Here is a 16,929-nt window from a genome sequence, read left to right as displayed (position 1 = left end):
GTGTAATACAAATGGAAGCGCTCCATTGGGTGGGGGGGGGGGAGATGTTTGCGGCGAAAGGCGAAGAGTGGTGGTGGTGGTGGTGGTGGGGGGGGGGGAAGGTCGTTGTTTCTGAGACTGATGTTCCATTGGGAATTGAGCTGACGTCGTACCAGCGAGCAGGACGACTCTCTTTGTCGGAATCGCTGCGTAACCCCCGCTCCCGGCCTTGTCTCAGTTGTCACTGCCCACGCATTGCACTAACGCATCCAGGCGCAGCGCACCCGCTCTGTGGAGCGCAAGCCAGCCGCTTCAACCCCGTTCTCGCCAAGAATACAACCAAGACAGCGGCTGCTTTGGACCAGGTTTGCGTCAATCCATCACACAAAGACAGAGCGGATTTCGCATTCACTAAAGCAGTGTGATGATGCAAAAAGTGCCAGCCAAGGGAGGGGTGGACGCATTGAAGGCGCGGGGGAGCAGACGTAAGAAAGTGCAGAGAGAGAGAGAGAGAGGGGGGCAGTGACCGAGACGCGCGACGGGTTTGTAGTTGGATCGATGAGCAGCGAGCGAGTGAGTCGAGGTGTGAGTTGAAGGTCGAATGAGAAGGGAGAGAGAGAGAGAGAGAGGACTGACCAGAGCAGCGTGCGACTGGACGCGACTGAACCGCGTGCGGATGACGGCGACTGGCTCTGGCTCTGGCTCTGGCTCCCCACAGCAGCAGCAGCAGCAGCAGTGCTCGTGGTAGTCGATGCATTGGCCACTGGCGATGAGTGTGCAGCCGCAGTGTTGCTGTGACTGGTCGTCGCTGCTGCTGCTGTAGCGGGTGACAGCGTTGGTGATGGCGTCGAGTGACTGCTTCCCAGCAGCCGAGCCCGCCGCACGAGACTCAGCACCATAGTGAAGTGACGTGTCTCTCCGGTGTGATGGCCGATTTGTGTGACTGAAAAACGAGAGTACGCAACAAAAAGTAAAAACGTCACGAAAAAAGTTGTACCGCCACTCAGAAACCAAAAAAAAAAAAAAAAAAAGACTGAGAAAGAAAGAAAGGCTGAGAAAGAAAGAAAGGCTGAGAATGGGGGAAAAAGAACATCATATGCCACGAAAACAAAAAAACGATTGGAAAGAGCATTGAAAGCACAAGTTGAAAGAAAAATCAATCGGATGCGCAGAAGGACGAGGAACAATGCCAAAGCAGTGCGATCGAACACGACATCAGCGACAAGTCATGTATGTACTCGATGACTGTAGATCTAGAAGGACTCAAGGGAGCAGTACACATCACTCCACTGACCAACTGCGACTGCTTTGCCGCTTCGCAACGTTGCTGAACAATTTGGAGGGCAGACCGATGAAACGACAACAGCGCTCACAACCGAGCAATCACTGGAGCGCTGTATGTGTGGGGGTTGGACAAAGAAATGCAAACACACACATTGGCAATGAACAATGAAATCAGGAAGAGGCCACTTGTTTTTGTTTCACAAACAGAGCGAGAGAGAAAGGGGGCAGCGAAGCAAACACAAAAGCAGAGGACGGACACAGCCTCAGATGCTTCAACGGGTGCAATGCGCAGCAAGAAACTGAATTACTTTGCAACGCCAATGACGCCGCAGGCGAGGCGACCGCCGGCGTTGCCAGTGGTCTTGGAGAGCTCGTGGCCGCCCTTGCCAAGATCGTCAATGTCGGCGTGGATCTAAACAAAAAGGCAACGCAGCAAGCAGTATGACGTGCGTTGAAATGAGCACACAAAGGACGCATTCCGAGTGTCCACAACGTCAAAAAAAAAAAGAAAAAAAAAAGTGGCGACGAGACTGACCACAACGGAGCGACCAACGATCGAGTTGACGCCCGAAACCTGGATGAGGTTGTCGGTAATGGTGAACTTGGCAATGCCATCGGCGCCAGCCTCGACGTTGCCGAGGTCACCAACGTGACTGGTTGAGTCGGAAAGCAGAAACAACAACACATCGAAAGCCTATGAGCTGGCGATTCTTTCGGACGATGATCGCGCAACAGAACAACAGCGAATGCCATACCGCTCCTCGTCTTCGGGGGCACCGTGGGTCTTGCCAGCGGGGTTGAAGTGGGGACCAGCGCTGATGCAGCCTGTTTCAAAGCAACAAGCAAACAAGCAGACAAACAAACAAAAAGACCGACCGAAAAAAAAAATCAGCGCCAGAGGTTACCAAAAAATCATCCATTTGATGAGCGGTTCAACAAAATCAAATGATGACTGCAACATCAGTGCCAATAGTTTGCTTTTCAATCCAACGAGTACACATACCGTTGGTGTTGTCGCCAAACTCGTGGATGTGGAAGCCGTGCTTGCCGGGAGCGAGGCCCTCGATGGTTCCCTCAACCTTGGTGGCAGCGCCCTATTTGGAGGACAAGACGAAGGCAGCGCGTGAGTGGAGTGCAAGCATCTCGACCAGGGTTTTGTTGATGAGTGGTTTGACTGTCCTTCAAAACGCCCATCCACAGCCATATCCACAGCCCCACGACGACAAGTTTTTCCTCCACAATGCTCAACCCTTTTGTGCGTCGTGCACCTTTGAGTTGGACGGGGTCGACAGGACCAAAAACGACATTGGTTCATGAATGGAGAGAGATGAGCGTTCTCGTCGCAATCCAACGTTCCATTCGTTCCACCATAAATTGCAGCGTTTTTGCCCAGTACTCTCAGATTGATGTGTGTGCGTGCACTTTCGTTGGACGGATGACGATGCGATGCCCAGATGACGATGCTTTGATATCTGTCTCCCTTCCGTCCCCCCACCACCACCAAGCCCCGCTCCCCAATCGTCCCCTTGCACTTTAGCCAATCTGCATCTCAACGCATGAAGCAGCTCGATGACGACGACGACGAAGACGACGACACTCTTTGTGTGGATGTTGAACTCACATCGTCAGTGAAGACGACCGTGCCCTTGACGGCGCCATCGCCCTTGAGAACAGCCACAAGCTTGGTCATTGTTGGATTCGAGTTCTGTGATCTGGTGATCCGAAGAGCGCAGAGTGAGTGAAACGGGAGCGAGTGGGTGTCACTGTAGGAAAGGCAATGAGAATCGTTCGGAGGATCAATCCATCACCCCGCCGCAATGACAAGACACTGGGACAGGTTGATGCAAGATGGAGATGAGAAGGGAAACGCTTCAGTCAGAACGGCAGCAGCAACAGTGAAATGGAGTCGGGGAAAGGGGGAAGAAGAAAAGAAAAAAAAAAAAAAAAAAAGCCGTGCTGGTGGGAGCGGAGATAAAAAATAGTGAGGGAAAGAGTAACGAAAAAAGATTCATCAAAACGCAAACAAAAAAGACATAGGAAGAGGTCACAAATCGAGCAACAAAATGCAAAAAGCAAAAGACGAACAAAAACAGGAGTGAAAGTGTTGATCACTCACGATTTGGGGATTGAGATGGTTGTGGGTGATCGCAATGAAAAGGGGAAGGCAAACAAGCAAACAAACAAGCAAACAAGCAAACGAACAAACAAACAAGCCAACAATGCTTGCTGTGACGACCTTACCTTCGAATCTCTACTGAGGCGGACGAAATGTATGCGGAAGTATCGTTTACTAAGAATATAGTGAAGAATGAGTTTTGCATTGGTTCAGTTTTCCTTTCTTGTTTTTTTTTTTTTTGGCTCAGACTTGTTGTTTATTTTTTTCTTTGCCATTTTTGAATTTTGCGCGCGCCACTCCAAAACTGAAAGCTCGCGATCGGCACACGCTCTCCACCCATCACACGCATCCAGCTATCGATCTTGTCGCTTGGGTTCTTTTTTGTTCTGCTTTGAGACAGTGAATGAGTGCAGGCGGAGGAGGAGGAGGAGGAACGCCCAAGCTGGGTCTGCACGCGCCGCCGCCCCCACAACCAGGCCCACCACCGCCGCCGCCGCCGCCACCACCACAGCAGCAGCAGCAGCATCAGCAGCAACATCATCACATGCATCAGACCCAACAGGCGCAGCAACAGCATTTACAGCAGTTGCAGTTGATCCAGCAGCAAATCCAGCTTCAGCAGCAGCTGCATCAGGACGCCCAGCACTTGCATCCATACCATCAGCATCAGCACAACCCTAGCAGTAGCACTAGCAGTAGCAATAGCAATACCAATCCCAATGGCAGCAACAGCAATGGCATCAGCAACAGCAGCAATAGGCAGCCCGTTCAGCGATCATTGTCGTCGTCCTCAATGTCGCTCTCACTCGGGCCTCAGGCTCAAGCACAAGCACAAGCACAGGCTCAGGCTCAGGCTCAGGCTCAGCAGCAGCAGCATCCTGCGCTGGCTGGGCTGAGCAGCAACAGCAGGAGCAGCAGCACGAGCAGCCGTGCACAGTCGCCGTCCGTCACTCAACCACCGCAGCAGCACCATGCATCGTACACCCAACATCAGCAGCATCAGCAACAACATCAGCAGCATCAGCAGCATCAACAGCAGACGGGACTGGGACTGGGACCTCCGCCATCATCGTCATCGTCCACTCCAGCAGCAGCAGCAGCAGCAGCAGCAGCAGCCTCGTCCTCAGCCTCAGCGTCGCTGGTGCATCAGCATTACCATCACATGCAGCAACAACAGCAGCAGCAACAGCAGCAGCAACTCCAGCAGCAGGAGTTTGATCTTCAGTTGCTGGGCCACCCACAGCCAGGCTTTGCCATCTCTGCATCGATTGACAGCGTCAAGCTACAGCAACTGCAACAACTCCAACACCAGCATCAGCACCAGCACCAGCACCAGCACCAGCATCAGCATCAGCACCAGCATCAGCATGCGCAGCACTCGGCGGCGCAGGACGACGCGCTCCAACTCGCTCAACTCCAGCAGCAGCAGCAGCAGCAGCAGCAGCAGCAGCAGCACTTTCAGCAGCCGATTCCACCGCAGCAACAACAGCAACAGCAACAACAGCAGCAACAGCAACAACAGCAGCAGCGGACGGCAACAGCGCCATCGCTTAGTCCATCGTTGCGAACAGGTACAAAGTCTCTCAATCCCTTTTTTAGGAAACGCCTGTCAAACTCCAAAACAAGCGAAAAGCTAAGCAAAACACAAGTTGCTGAAAAACGTTTTCTGTTTCATACTTGCATTACCATCCCCTCCCTCTTTTCGAATCTCGAAGGAACCGCCCCATCAAAACCCTAAGCGAAGCAAAAACAAGCAAAAACAGCTCAACAAGCAAGAGTTGTTTCAGACTTTTTCGTTCTTCAGAGCAAACAAACACAAACAAACATACAAACACACAAACACGTACAAACATACAAACCAGCAACCAGCTGCCATCGTTTGACTTGTCTGACATTTTCTGCATTGGTTTCTGTTGCTGTTTTCATCATCATCATCATCATCATCCTCACCTCTTTTAGCAGGCAGCTCTCAGACAAGTCTGCCGCCTCTGCCTCGGCAAGCGCCTCGTGCCAGCCAACCCGTCGGCAGTCAGACTCCTGGTCAGGCCATCGACACTGATCGGATGTAAGTTTTGCAAGTTGAGCTGTACTTTTTTCTTCTTCTATTGGTTGTTGATTGACTGACGTACCCGCGTCTTTGCACCAGGTTGATGCTCTATGTGCACGACTTTCTGCAAAAGCGCAACCTCCACCGGGCAGCTCAAGCCTTTGCGATCGAAGCACAAGGTACGAATCATTTGCTTTTTGCCAGAAGTGTTCCCGTTTTCTGCATTCAACTTCAAAACAATGCACCACACTCATCGTCACACCCTACCCCCCTCCTGTATCTTCCCTTGTAGTGCTCCAAGAGGAAATGATTGTCTTTGACGTGCCTGGCGGGTTTTTGGCAGAGTGGTGGGGCGTGTTTTGGGACGTTTTCAACGCTCGCTCAAACAAGCCTGCCTCTGTGAAGGCTCGCTCGTACATTGACACGCGGTCTGCAGTCCAGCGCCAAACCGAGCAAAGTGCGTCAGCTGCTCAACACGGCCAAAGTCCCGGCAGACCCGGCATTACGAGCCGTTTTCGGTCAGCCGCTCCGCATTGACGAGTTTGGTCGGCAGAATTCTTCTGCAGCAGCAGGACCTCTCAACCCTCAGCTGCTCACCACCCTTGGGTAGCAACGCCTCTCGCAGTGCACGCTCCTCTTTGGACTCTGCCCCTCTCAGCAAAAGCGGCGGTCTGCTCAACAATAACTTGCTGCCACCTGGCCGCCGTTCGCTTGGAGGGGGTCCGCTGTCCTCCTTGAGCCCGAGTCATGACTTTGCTGAGCCCATGGTATGCACTTTCATTGCTTTTTCGAGTCTTACCAACTAATTACGTCGATGTGTTGTATCTACGCTCTTGCTGTTGGTTGGATGCAGTCGCTCATGTATCCCGGCCTCTCTGTTTTTTTTTGTTGTTGTTTGTGCAGAGCACGGACGAAGCAAACCCGTCTGCCACCTTGTTGTCGAAAGTACCACTCAATTCGACAACCTCCTCCCAAATCCAGCTCTTGCAACAACAGATGCTCCAACAACAGCAACAGCAACTCATCGACGCCCATCCGAACAAGCGTGCCAGGGTAGACGACTCGTTCGATGGAGCTACCAGCGGCGCACGAATACTCTCGAACAACAACAACAACAACAACAGCAACAACGCTGCCGCTCTGCATGGGAATCGTTTGCTGCACGATCTCCAATTGCAACACGACGACCTTCAAATGCAAAACTTTCTATTGTCGCAACCCAGCAACCCGTTTGGCCCTGCTTCTCACGGTCCCGCTCTGAGTCACAAGTTTGACAGCGCCACTGATCCGTCGATTTCCGAGCTGCTCGGTGACGCCCGCCTCCCGAACGATGACTTTGCCAAATTGGCTGCGACACCAAACGCAAACTTTGATTTTACCAACTCGATGGCTTCCCACAGCAACAGCTCCCTCACATTGGACGGAACAATGGACCACCTCGGAATTCAAACCCTTCGAAATCCAAGCTCTTCCGACTCTTTCGAGCGCCTGCAGCTTGATAAGCAGCTCTTGCAGTTTCAGCAATTACAGCAACTGCAGCAACTGCAGCAATTGCAGCAACAGCAACAGCAATTGCACCAACAACAGCAACAACAACAGCAACAACAACAACAACAGCAATCACAGCAATTACAGCAACAGCAATTACAACAACAACCCAACTCGCTCAAAAATGGAGCAAGCAGCCTCAATGCTGCTTCGCCGTCTGTTGAGGCATCAGGACCGAATTCGACGGCGAATACCACGGGACGCAGACACTCTCGAGGTGGTGGCGCCAAAGCGGCGAGTCGTCCTCGCGTGACTGCGAAGCGATCCTTTGATACCCCGGACGACGACGAACGCGATGGCACGTGGAAGAGTGGTCAAAAGGAAGGGCGTGCGTCAAAGCGAGCACCCAAAGTGGCCAAGGCGTCTGTCGCAGTTTCAACCCCCAACGAAGCGACAACCTCATCTTCTGAAGCCGCTCCCGCAGCTCCCGGCCCTACTGAATCCCCTCCTCGACAACAAGAGGCTTCTGAGGGCGATATGGTCGACGATACAGCTGCTTTTGCCATCGCGGAAGGCCTCCCAGCCCCGTCAGACGGGTCTAGCCAGCAGGCGAGCGCAGACGAAGAGGGCAACGCCGATCCGTCGCGTTCTACCCCCTCGGAGAGCAGCGAGAAAACGGATGCTTCAGCTTGGGAGCTTGGTTTGCCGGAATCTGCAGCAGCACCAGCTGCAGCCGACCCATCAGCGCAAGACGATGGTTTGCTGACTTCTATGGTACGGGATCAATCACTTTCGCTTTGTTGAAAAGCATCTTGAGCGTGTTTGGGAACGACAAACGGCCATCTTTTCACTGATTTTTTTGGGGTTTGTGTTGGTTTATAGAGTTTATCGGACGGCATTCCAAGTTGAACGTGGCTTGAGTTCATCGCGTGTATGTGTGTGTGTGTTTGTGCGTACCGAGTACTGAGTGTGCGCATATCCTGTGGTCTAGCATTGTCGGTGAAGCCTCTTTGATGGCTTGCGAATTGATGGTGCTACCACAATTGGAGTTTGCATGTACAATGTTGTGTTAAAAAAAAAAAACAAAACAAAAACGAATTACTTCATCTGGGTTATCGGCTCTCATCCTGTCTTCGTGTAAATCCAGTGGCGGAACCGGATGAAGGGCCTCTTGGTTGACGAGTCGCTTGTGGCAGAGCTTGCAGCTGTGACTGTGGTGGGGCGACGGGCTCTCGTGGGCGCAAGGTTACAGGTGTTGCTTGCACCGCTGGTCGTGTCTCTGGTGCAGCGCCGAGAATGCGCTCTCTTGCTGCAGCATACGCGGCATCTCTTTCAGAAGGCATCAGCATGGAAGCAGCTCGCGACTGCTCACTTGCTGCACGCGCAGCCTGCGCACGTTGCTGCTCTGACGCGACGACGGTAGCAGGTTTTCGTATTATCCGAACCTGTGTGCTTGCAATTGAGCAAACAATCGCACGAACGAGTCATCATGCACGAGTTTTCAAATCCAACCCCCCCCCAGCGAACATCACTCACTGCTGGCATATACGGAAGCAAAGTGCTCGCGACCTCCGGAGCAAGTTTTGCAACATTTTGTGAATCTTGAAACGATCTGTTCAAACAAGAGTGATAATTTCAATGAGAAAACAAGCACGTGCGTTTGGAGTTTGGCCAGTCATGCCAAGCTCACTGTTGCGGGGTGACGTGTTGGAAGTCTCAGTTTTTCTGTGCTTTCGTCGGTTTTTTTTTTTGGCGCGAGTTTGGCGCGAGTTCGCATTACCTCAGGTCTCGCTCGTGGCGCTGCTCCTCGTGCGCTGCTGCCCGCCTGGCGTCATCTGCGGCCTCGTGGCGGTCCTGGTGCCACGCAGATTCAGGAACACCAGTCGCGCGGTCGCTTGTTTGGGCCGGTGGAGGCGCATCAAAGACCTGACGAAACGCGCTCAGAAGTCAGCGAGATGGCAATTGCGTTGGCCTACTCGTCGTGCCAAAGTGCATAGGTGGTGGATAATATCAAAGTAATCGTGAAAGCGTTACACCGGCATCGGCTGCGGATTCCCAGTCGTCTAAATCGGCCATGTCCGACACTTTGTCTGATGAACGAGGACTGAGCAGAACAACTCCAAACTGGCAACTCAGTGCATGTTCACGACAAGTTATACATGTATTCCAACAGAAACAAATCATCCACAGCAGCAACAACAACAACAACAGCAAACAACAAGAAGTAACAAACAACAACAAACGACAAACAACAAACAACCAAACATAAACTGTCAACCGCAGCCTCATCGTTACAGCTTGCTCTTGGTGGCCAAATGCTGCTCCAGGGTCGTGTTCGTCTCGGCAAGCGTCTGGAGCAGCTTGGAGGGAACAAAGTGATGGCTGGTCGGGAACTGCTTCGAGTATTTGGCAAGGGCAGTGTAAATCTTCTTCAGACCAATGGTCTGAGCGACATGCATCGGGCCGCCGCGGTAACGGGGGAAGCCGTAGCCATATGCCCTGTGGGTTGAATCCACGTTGGAAATAATGTGTTACAACCACATAACAAGTCAGACTTCAGCCAGTGTCCAGTCCACAAAAGCTTGCAGCACCACAAGTCTCCTTACCAAATAATGTCAATGTCGCCAGGGCGAAGGGCGATGCCTTCTTCCAGCACCTTGAAGCCTTCGTTGATGAGCGGGTACATGCATCGCTCGAAAATCTCCTCGTCGGAAATGCTGCGGCGAGCAATGCCCTTGCTCGACGAGTGCGCCTCGATCAATTTGGCAACCGCATCGTCAGGAATTGCCTTGCGTTGTCCCTGCTCGTACTTGTACCAGCCAGCTCCAGCCTTCTGGCCAAAGCGTCCAAGTTCACACAGCTTGTCGCCGAGCTCGCAGTAGCGGCCTTCCTTGGCCGGGCGCGTGGCGGGGTTGGTCATCCCTTTGCCCTGACGGATGCGCCAGCCGACGTCGTTGCCAGCCAAATCGCCCATCTGGAACGGGCCCATGGCCATGCCAAAGCTGGTCAACACCTTGTCCACTTGAGCGGGCAGAGCGCCTTCCTCGAGCATGAACGAGGCCTCGCGTGCGTAGCCTTCGAGCATTCGGTTGCCAACAAAGCCGTCGCAGTTTCCGACAAGCACACCCACCTTCTTGATCGTCTTGGAAAGCGCCATGACAGTGGCAATCGTGCTTGGTGACGATTTCTTTCCGCGCACGTTTTCAAGCAAGCGCATGACGTTTGCGGGCGAGAAAAAGTGAGTGCCGATAAACTGCTCTGGACGCTTGGTCGCCGCCGCCATCTGCCGCACGAGCCCGAGCCGTTCAAGTGAGTCAAAGCGAAAACGGAGAAAGATTGAAACAACCCCGACCGAACCAGACAAGCAAAGCAAAGCAAAACCAGACTAGCAAAGCAAAGCAAAGCAAAAAAACAAACAAAAAAAAAAACAAAAACAAAAACAAAAAAAAAAAAAAACCAACAACAGCTCCCCTCGCGCTCTCACCTCATCAATGTTCAGCGTGGAAGTGTTGCTCGCCAGAATGGCCTCGGGCTTGCACACGGCATCCAACTTGGCAAAGACTTGCTTCTTGATATCCATGTTCTCAAAGACGGCTTCGATGGCCAGGTCCACGTTCGCAAAGGCCGCGTAGTCCAGGGTCGGGGTGAGCAAGGCTAGGCGCTTGGCGAGGGCTTCCTCGGTGAGTTTGCCCTTCTTGACGTCAGAGGCGTAGACGGCGCGAATGCCGGCCAACCCGCGGTCGAGGAACTCTTGCTTGGTGTCGAGGAGAACAACGGGAATCTTGGCGTTCAGGAAGACCATTGCAATGCCAGCGCCCATCGTGCCGGCGCCCAACACACCCACCGAACGAACGGGCTTGGCGAGGGAAGGATTCAGGCCGGGAACCGTCCCGACCTCGCGCTCGGCGAAAAACAAGTGCTGCAGAGCACTTGCCTGAGGCCCTTTCATCAGGTTGACGACGAGCTCGTACTCCTTGGCCATGCCTTGCTTGAAGGGTAGCTGAGCAGCCGCGCGAACTGCTTCGACAATGCGGATGGGCGCGTCGTAGCCACGGTGCTGCGCCTTGACGGTCGCAAGGGCCTTGTCCCAGACATCGCTCTGGTCAAAGGTACTCTTATCGCGAGGGACCAGCTCGGACACACGACGGCCGTCCAACGGGCGCGACGCAATGCCCTGAGCGTACTCTACAGCGCGGTCCAGCAGCGTGCCTTCGGCAGCAGCGGGTGCCCCAGCTTGGAAGATCTGGTCAATCAGTCCAAGCTTGAGGGCTGCAGCGGCAGAAATGTGCTGTCCCGACACGATCAAATCCAACGCGCGTTGCAAGCCAATCAAACGAGGGAGGCGTTGTGTGCCACCCGCGCCAGGCAGGATGCCTGTTTGAAACAACAACAACAGCAGCAACAACACAACAACAGCAATAACAACAACAACAACAAAAAACAACAACAACAAAAAGTCAGGCTGAATGGAGGAACAATTGTGACAAGACCTCAGCTTGCAAAGCTTTCAATTGGTTTGGTTTTACCAAGGTGCACTTCTGGCAGGCCAAGGTGAGCGGAATCCAGGGCCACACGGTAGTGGCAACCCAATGCCAGCTCCAGACCACCGCCAAGTGCGGTTCCGTGCAAAGCAGCCACGATTGGTTTTGGGGATTGCTCGAGCACGTCGCAGACCTCGGTCAACACGGGAGCTGTCAGAATCAAAAGGATTGCAACCAGAATGAGTGCATCGCTGATGCAAGTACTGCCGATCTTCCAACCTGATGCAGCTCAGTAGAGCTGATCGAGAGATGAAAAAAGTGCGGCGCTGCTCTGAAACGCGAGTGTTAGACGAATTTGAGTATCTTTCTTTGAGTGAGGTGTCGTGCATGATTTATCGATCTCGCTCAGACCGACTCGTGTTGTTGTTCCCTCTTTCTTTGGTCGAAATCTTCCTCTGCATCCAAAACAACTCAGTCAGAGCTCGGTGATAAAGCAAACAGCGAAAAAAAAAAAAAAACCCCGATCGTGATTGATTCTTGCAATGCTTGCAGTGCTCGGAATCGGCTTTGATATCCGAGGTTCGAGTTCGAGTTCGAGTTCGAGTTCGAGTTCGAGGTCGGAAGCGGGAATGAATCGGAAAACGTTCAATCTTTGAATCTATGCTCAAAATCGCTTGAATCTCAATCCATCCTCTGCAGAACTGACTTGTGCTTCAATCGATTGGAGCACCAAACACAAAAGCCGCGAATTTCAACAAACGAGCAGCGTGTCGTTGTTATTGTTGTTGTCGTCCGAGTTCGAGTTCGAGTCGAGTCCAAAATCGGAGGCGGAGGCGGACGAACGAACGCCTCGTAGTTTGGATTTTCGGATTTTCGGATTTCGGATTTCGTCTCTCACCCAAGTCGTTTGATCCGCTCGACTTTTGTTCAATGCTTCTTTTTTTGCTTGTTGTTGGCCTTTCGTTTCGTTGGCTTTCTTTTGAGTTTTGCTGCTCTCAGTGAGTTAGTTGGTTTGGGTTGAGTTTGGCTTACCGTTGAGCGCTTGGCCGCCGCGGAACTCTTTAATGTCTGCTCCAGCCGGGAAGGACCGCCCTGCGCCGACAAGCACGAGCGCCTGCACGCGCGCATCCGAAATGGCCTCACGCACAGATCGCACGATGCCGTGGCGGACTGCATGGCTGCGATTGCGGAGCACAGAGAGAGAGAGAGAGAGAGAGAGAGGAGGGAAAGAGCGAGGCGGAAATACGGAAGTCGAGTAGGGATTTGGTATGGATGGAAGGGAAAATTAGTCAGCAGAGAGTAGGGATTTCATGCAGAATTGTTGAAAAATTGGGATACGCGGTTGTTGTTGTCCAACCAACCATTCCCTCAACGCACAAAACGTCACCACGAGTGGGATTATTCTTCATATTATTATTAAGATTATTAGTGTGAGTATTACTTGAGCGTGTTGACGGGCGGATTGCTGATGCTCAGAACAGCAATGCTTTGGCGCAGAGTGATGGAGACGTGAGCCATTTGAATGTTGAATGAAGAACGAAGACTGAGCTGCTGAGAATCTCAAAGTCTAAAAATTCGAAAGCCCGCTCAGACGAGTTTAGCTTCGAAAGCAAGAGGCGGAAGAAGTGCTCGATTGAACGCCAAGACGGCAAGTAGTACTGGACTGTCAAACGAGAGAATTGAGCGTTTGCAACAACAACAACTACAAGAGACGCGTTGCACAAACACCTGCAAGTCAATCGATCAACAATATGGGCTTGTGAATAACTCGCCAACCAAAAAACAAGAGCTCGATATTATTCCGCGTCATTGTTGTAGCGATTCTGCCGGTGCTGTTGTTTGTGATTGCTGAGCCGCCGTCTGATCATCTCCACTCGGCTGCTGATGCGGCTGCTGCTGATAATTCGAGCTTGATGCAGGTGGCACGGACACGGGACGCAGCGAGGTCGATCGCTTGGATACAAACTCTTGCAGTGCAGCCAGCTGACGAATCCGCCACTCGCGCCCGTCGTCGAGGCGGGTGAACAAGTGCTGCTGCGACAGTGCAGCCCCAATGCCATGGATGGCACGCAGCATCTTGCCGCGCGCTTCCGGCGTGAACGAGCGCGCTTCATACATGTCTCGAGGCGGCTGAGCGGCCGTCTGAGCACTCGTCTGAGCACTCGTCTGAGCAGACCCGGCTGGGCTTCCCGCTGCTTCCTGCTGCTGCTGCGGCTGCTGCGGCACCTGCGGCAGCTTGAGCGTCGTCCATGTCTTGAGCCGCGGGTCCTCGCCCAGCTTGGCCTGCCGCGCAGTCTTGCCAACAAAGGTGACTCGCGGCGGATCGAGCGCCTCGGGGCGGAAGGGCTGAAAGCCAGCTTCGCCAGGGAACTCGGCCGGCCGCGGCACTGCATTCCGAGCCGGAGCAGCAGCAGCAGCAGCAGCAGCGGCAGTAGTAGTACGAGCAGTAGCAGCGTTGTTGGCTTGGCTGGCTGGGCGACTGGAGCGGAGGAAGGGCGCAGGTGGATGGCTCGCTGGGCCGCCATGCGCGGTGGACGCGTGCGCACGGCCAGCGAGAATGAGGATGGATGAGAACGAGCGCCTCTGCTGCTGCCGGTGAGGGTGGCGAGGGTGGTAGTTGGGGTTGTGGTGGCGGACGACGGCGGCTGCGACGCTGCTGCTGGCCAACGATCGAGGCAACAGTGCTGGAGCTGCAGCGGCAATGGAAGCGCAATGTATCAACATTGGGATGGATGGAATTACTAAGAAATGCTCAGAGATGGAGGTGGCTGATATGTCAATGGCGTGAAGGAGCAGCAGCAGAAGACAAGGATGAAGGGGAGAGAGAGAGATGAAGATACTTCTGAGAATACAAGACTGAGTTGCCCGATGTGGAGCAACACTCAGACATGGAAAATATACATATAACAAAAGCGGATGATAAATTGGAACAGTTCACACAAACACAGTCACACAAATGGAAGCAACGCGTTACGTCCGACCAAGGACAATCACATTGTCCGTGGACGGCTGTTGGTGCTGCCCATATGCTCCATTATGCGTAGCGAATGGGTGAGGAGGAAGCGGCCCAGACTGCATCGGTGGACGGTGGTGTTGTTGCTCTCGTTGCGGAGGCGGTTGCTCTCGTTGCTGCTGCTGCTGCTGCTGTTGAGGCTGCTGTTGAAGCCACTGCTCCACAGCATGGCTGTCGGGCTTCAAAAAGTACTTGATCTTCTTCAAAAACTCTTGCCGCTTAATCCGATACAATGGCAGCAACGAAGGCGAGATGGTGGCCTCGTCGAGCTCGGCGCCATCCGACAAGAATGGAATGAGCTCGGCCGTGACCAAGTGCGCGGGCAGCAAGGACTCGCCCGTGCGTTGATTGAACCTGTCGGGGTACTTTTTCTGCCCAAAACTCTTGGCATAGCCGACCTTCAGGCCCGGGAACTGCGACGAGAGGCGAATGGCCAGCTGAGAAACGAGAAAATCCGCCTCGACACTCGAAGACACTGTCAGGAAGGCCTGGCTTTCGTCTCGGCCAAACATGCAATCGACGACATTCACATAGTTGGACAGGACTTCGCACAGCTCGCCCGAGCTAAGCCGCGATCGACCCAGGCCGAGAAAGACCGTTGTGCTCATTGCGCGAACCATGTTTGGCGGTTGTTGCTGGTATTGGCCATGCTGCTGTTGGGATGACGAAGCGCTGTAAGCAGAGTGCTGACCGAAGGGCTGTTGTTGTTGTTGCTGTTGTTGTTGTTGTTGTTGTTGTTGTTGATGATGATGTTGCTGTTGTTGCGGTTGTTGCTGTTGCGGGTAGGGTTGAGGCTGTTGGTGTTGGTGCTGCTGCTGCTGCTGCTGATACTGCGACATGGGCAGATACTGCTGGGATTGCTGCTGCGGCGGGTAGTGGTTGAGCAATGGCGGCGCGTTGGATGAGTACGACTGCGCTTGCGGTGGATAGGATGGCTGCTGATAACTGTGGTTTTGCTGCTGAGGTGGCGCTTGCGATGCAGCAGCCAAGGCAGTGGATTGAAGAAACGGGAGAGACTTTGCCAACTGTGTGAGCAGCCCCAAGTTGGCTCCCAACATCGAAAGATCCAAGCCAGCGGGTGGCTGTTGTTGAGTTTGTAGTTGCTGATGCTGTTGAGTTGGTGGTTGCTGTAGTTGTTGTTGCTGTTGTTGTTGTGGCACGGGTGCTGATTGCGGTTGTTGCAAATGCTGCGCCGCTTGTTGGCGAGGATCGGTTGGAGGAGGCCCAATCGGCGCTGCTGGGGCCTGGGCCACAGGAATACTACTGTACTGCTGTTGAGCAGGGAGGGAAGCAGGAGTAGCGGTGATGTTCCAGAACTGCGGGGCAACGCCAGCAGCAGAGAGGATTGAAGCCAATGAGCCAACGGCAGGAGCCGCAGCAGCAGCAGCAGCAGCAACAGCAGTAGCAGGGACAGGCGCCGTTGCATACGCCCCATTCAGACTTTGCTCTGCAAGCGCGCCTCCACCACTGCCTCCACCATTGCTGCCGCCGCCGCCTTCGCCATAGTCAAAGTCATCGACGTCGACCACGTTATTGGATCGTAGCCCGGACCTCCACCCGCCTGGGCTGTTCGCGGGTGACTCTTGCACGGGGGTAGATCTGCCCGAGTTGGACGCGATCGCCGCAGCACTACTAGCACCAGCACCAGCACTAGCGGTAGTCGCAGGCAGTGCGGACGCGGGCCCAATCTTGCTCTCGATGGGCGCGACAATGTCAAAGGGGAAGATGTGATTCTGGAGCCAGAGCGAGACGATTCGCCGGACGCGGTCCTGGTCCACCGCGGAGCACTTGTTGAAGCAGTACTCGATCGTTGCGCCCAGGTTGCGCCCAAAGCGGTCTGCGTAGTTGTCCTTGGCGCCGAGCTTGTGCTGCGAGCCGCGGACGATCGCGTCGATAATGTAGACGCCAGCGAGCTTGTGCTCGGCGCGCGCGCGGTGGATGAACCGCTCGATGCAGTGCACAATGTGCTTGTAGTGCTTGTAGTTGCGCACGGCGATCTTGCTCACGGCGTGGATGCGCTTCGACGAGACCGCCGCGCTCTTGGCCTGCGCCTCCATCTCGTCCAGCTCGGCGTCCAGCTCCTCCGCCGCGGCCTCGGCTGACGCTGCGGGTCCTGCTGTAGCGGTCGTCGTCGTCGTTGCTCCTGGCACCGGGCGCACCAGTGGCGGCGGCGAGCCAGGCGGCGTGGTCGACATTATGTGAGAGAGAAACTCAATGCAAAATGACTGGAAAGTCGAATTAAAAAAAAAAAAAAAAAAAAAAAAGAGATCTCTGAGATTGCGAGAAACAAAAAAAAAAAGAACGAAAACAAAAACAGAAAAAGACAAGTGAAAACAACGCTTTGTGTTGAGAACAAAAAAAAAAAAAAGAAAAAAAAAAGAAAAATAAGAATGGCAAACTGAATGAAGACATGTCATGTCGCATCAGAAGATCGATCAAAAATGGAGAACTTCTTGCTTGCGCGGGAATGAAACAAGTTCGATCGCGTTTTGGCTTGCTGCTGTTGTGCTGCCGATACTGC

General features: G+C 53.6%; 7 protein-coding genes across 7 annotated transcripts; 1 reads left to right on the top strand and 6 right to left on the bottom strand.

Annotated features, from left to right (window-relative positions):
• Positions 1 to 615: 615 nt before the first annotated feature.
• On the bottom strand, positions 616 to 878 carry CAOG_09145 (hypothetical protein; the record flags this gene model as incomplete). The annotated part of the gene is made up of 1 exon (XM_011272556.1): positions 616 to 878. A coding segment is annotated over one exon (263 nt), but the record flags the coding sequence as incomplete, so codon positions are not given.
• A 556-nt stretch (positions 879 to 1,434) lies between these two features.
• On the bottom strand, positions 1,435 to 3,135 carry CAOG_07984 (superoxide dismutase Cu-Zn). The gene is made up of 5 exons (XM_004342536.2): positions 2,885 to 3,135; positions 2,267 to 2,357; positions 2,019 to 2,088; positions 1,799 to 1,916; positions 1,435 to 1,675 (listed from the first exon to the last, which is right to left on the bottom strand). The coding sequence occupies exons 1-5, from the start codon at positions 2,951 to 2,953 to the stop codon at positions 1,568 to 1,570; spliced, it is 456 nt and encodes a 151-aa protein (XP_004342585.1). The 5' UTR covers positions 2,954 to 3,135; the 3' UTR covers positions 1,435 to 1,567.
• Positions 3,136 to 3,612: 477 nt separating this feature from the next.
• CAOG_07983 (hypothetical protein) lies at positions 3,613 to 7,718 on the top strand (the record flags this gene model as incomplete). The annotated part of the gene is made up of 7 exons (XM_004342535.2): positions 3,613 to 4,950; positions 5,339 to 5,444; positions 5,526 to 5,605; positions 5,719 to 5,825; positions 5,863 to 6,032; positions 6,085 to 6,193; positions 6,330 to 7,718. Exons 1-7 carry the CDS (start codon positions 3,783 to 3,785, stop codon positions 7,716 to 7,718), a joined length of 3,129 nt encoding a protein of 1,042 aa, XP_004342584.1. The 5' UTR covers positions 3,613 to 3,782.
• A 308-nt stretch (positions 7,719 to 8,026) lies between these two features.
• On the bottom strand, positions 8,027 to 8,990 carry CAOG_09144 (hypothetical protein; the record flags this gene model as incomplete). Its single annotated transcript, XM_011272555.1, has 4 exons — positions 8,027 to 8,359; positions 8,451 to 8,526; positions 8,695 to 8,840; positions 8,949 to 8,990. The coding sequence occupies 4 exons, from the start codon at positions 8,988 to 8,990 to the stop codon at positions 8,027 to 8,029; spliced, it is 597 nt and encodes a 198-aa protein (XP_011270857.1).
• Positions 8,991 to 9,205: 215 nt separating this feature from the next.
• On the bottom strand, positions 9,206 to 12,913 carry CAOG_07982 (peroxisomal bifunctional enzyme; the record flags this gene model as incomplete). The annotated part of the gene is made up of 6 exons (XM_004342534.1): positions 9,206 to 9,413; positions 9,521 to 10,197; positions 10,399 to 11,288; positions 11,441 to 11,605; positions 12,428 to 12,573; positions 12,837 to 12,913. 6 exons carry the CDS (start codon positions 12,911 to 12,913, stop codon positions 9,206 to 9,208), a joined length of 2,163 nt encoding a protein of 720 aa, XP_004342583.1.
• A 288-nt stretch (positions 12,914 to 13,201) lies between these two features.
• CAOG_07981 (hypothetical protein) lies at positions 13,202 to 14,119 on the bottom strand (the record flags this gene model as incomplete). The annotated part of the gene is made up of 1 exon (XM_004342533.1): positions 13,202 to 14,119. One exon carries the CDS (start codon positions 14,117 to 14,119, stop codon positions 13,202 to 13,204), a length of 918 nt encoding a protein of 305 aa, XP_004342582.1.
• A 166-nt stretch (positions 14,120 to 14,285) lies between these two features.
• CAOG_07980 (hypothetical protein) lies at positions 14,286 to 16,624 on the bottom strand. Its single transcript, XM_004342532.2, has one exon. It carries the CDS (start codon positions 16,601 to 16,603, stop codon positions 14,366 to 14,368), a length of 2,238 nt encoding a protein of 745 aa, XP_004342581.1. The 5' UTR covers positions 16,604 to 16,624; the 3' UTR covers positions 14,286 to 14,365.
• Between the last annotated feature and the right edge of the window lie 305 nt (positions 16,625 to 16,929).

The sequence above is a fragment of the Capsaspora owczarzaki genome, assembly GCF_000151315.2.
Source record: "Capsaspora owczarzaki ATCC 30864 unplaced genomic scaffold supercont2.17, whole genome shotgun sequence".
Taxonomy (NCBI): Eukaryota; class Filasterea; order Ministeriida; family Capsasporidae; genus Capsaspora; species Capsaspora owczarzaki.
The sequence above is the reverse complement of the archived record's forward strand: the minus strand, read 5'-3'. Positions and strand labels throughout refer to the sequence as shown.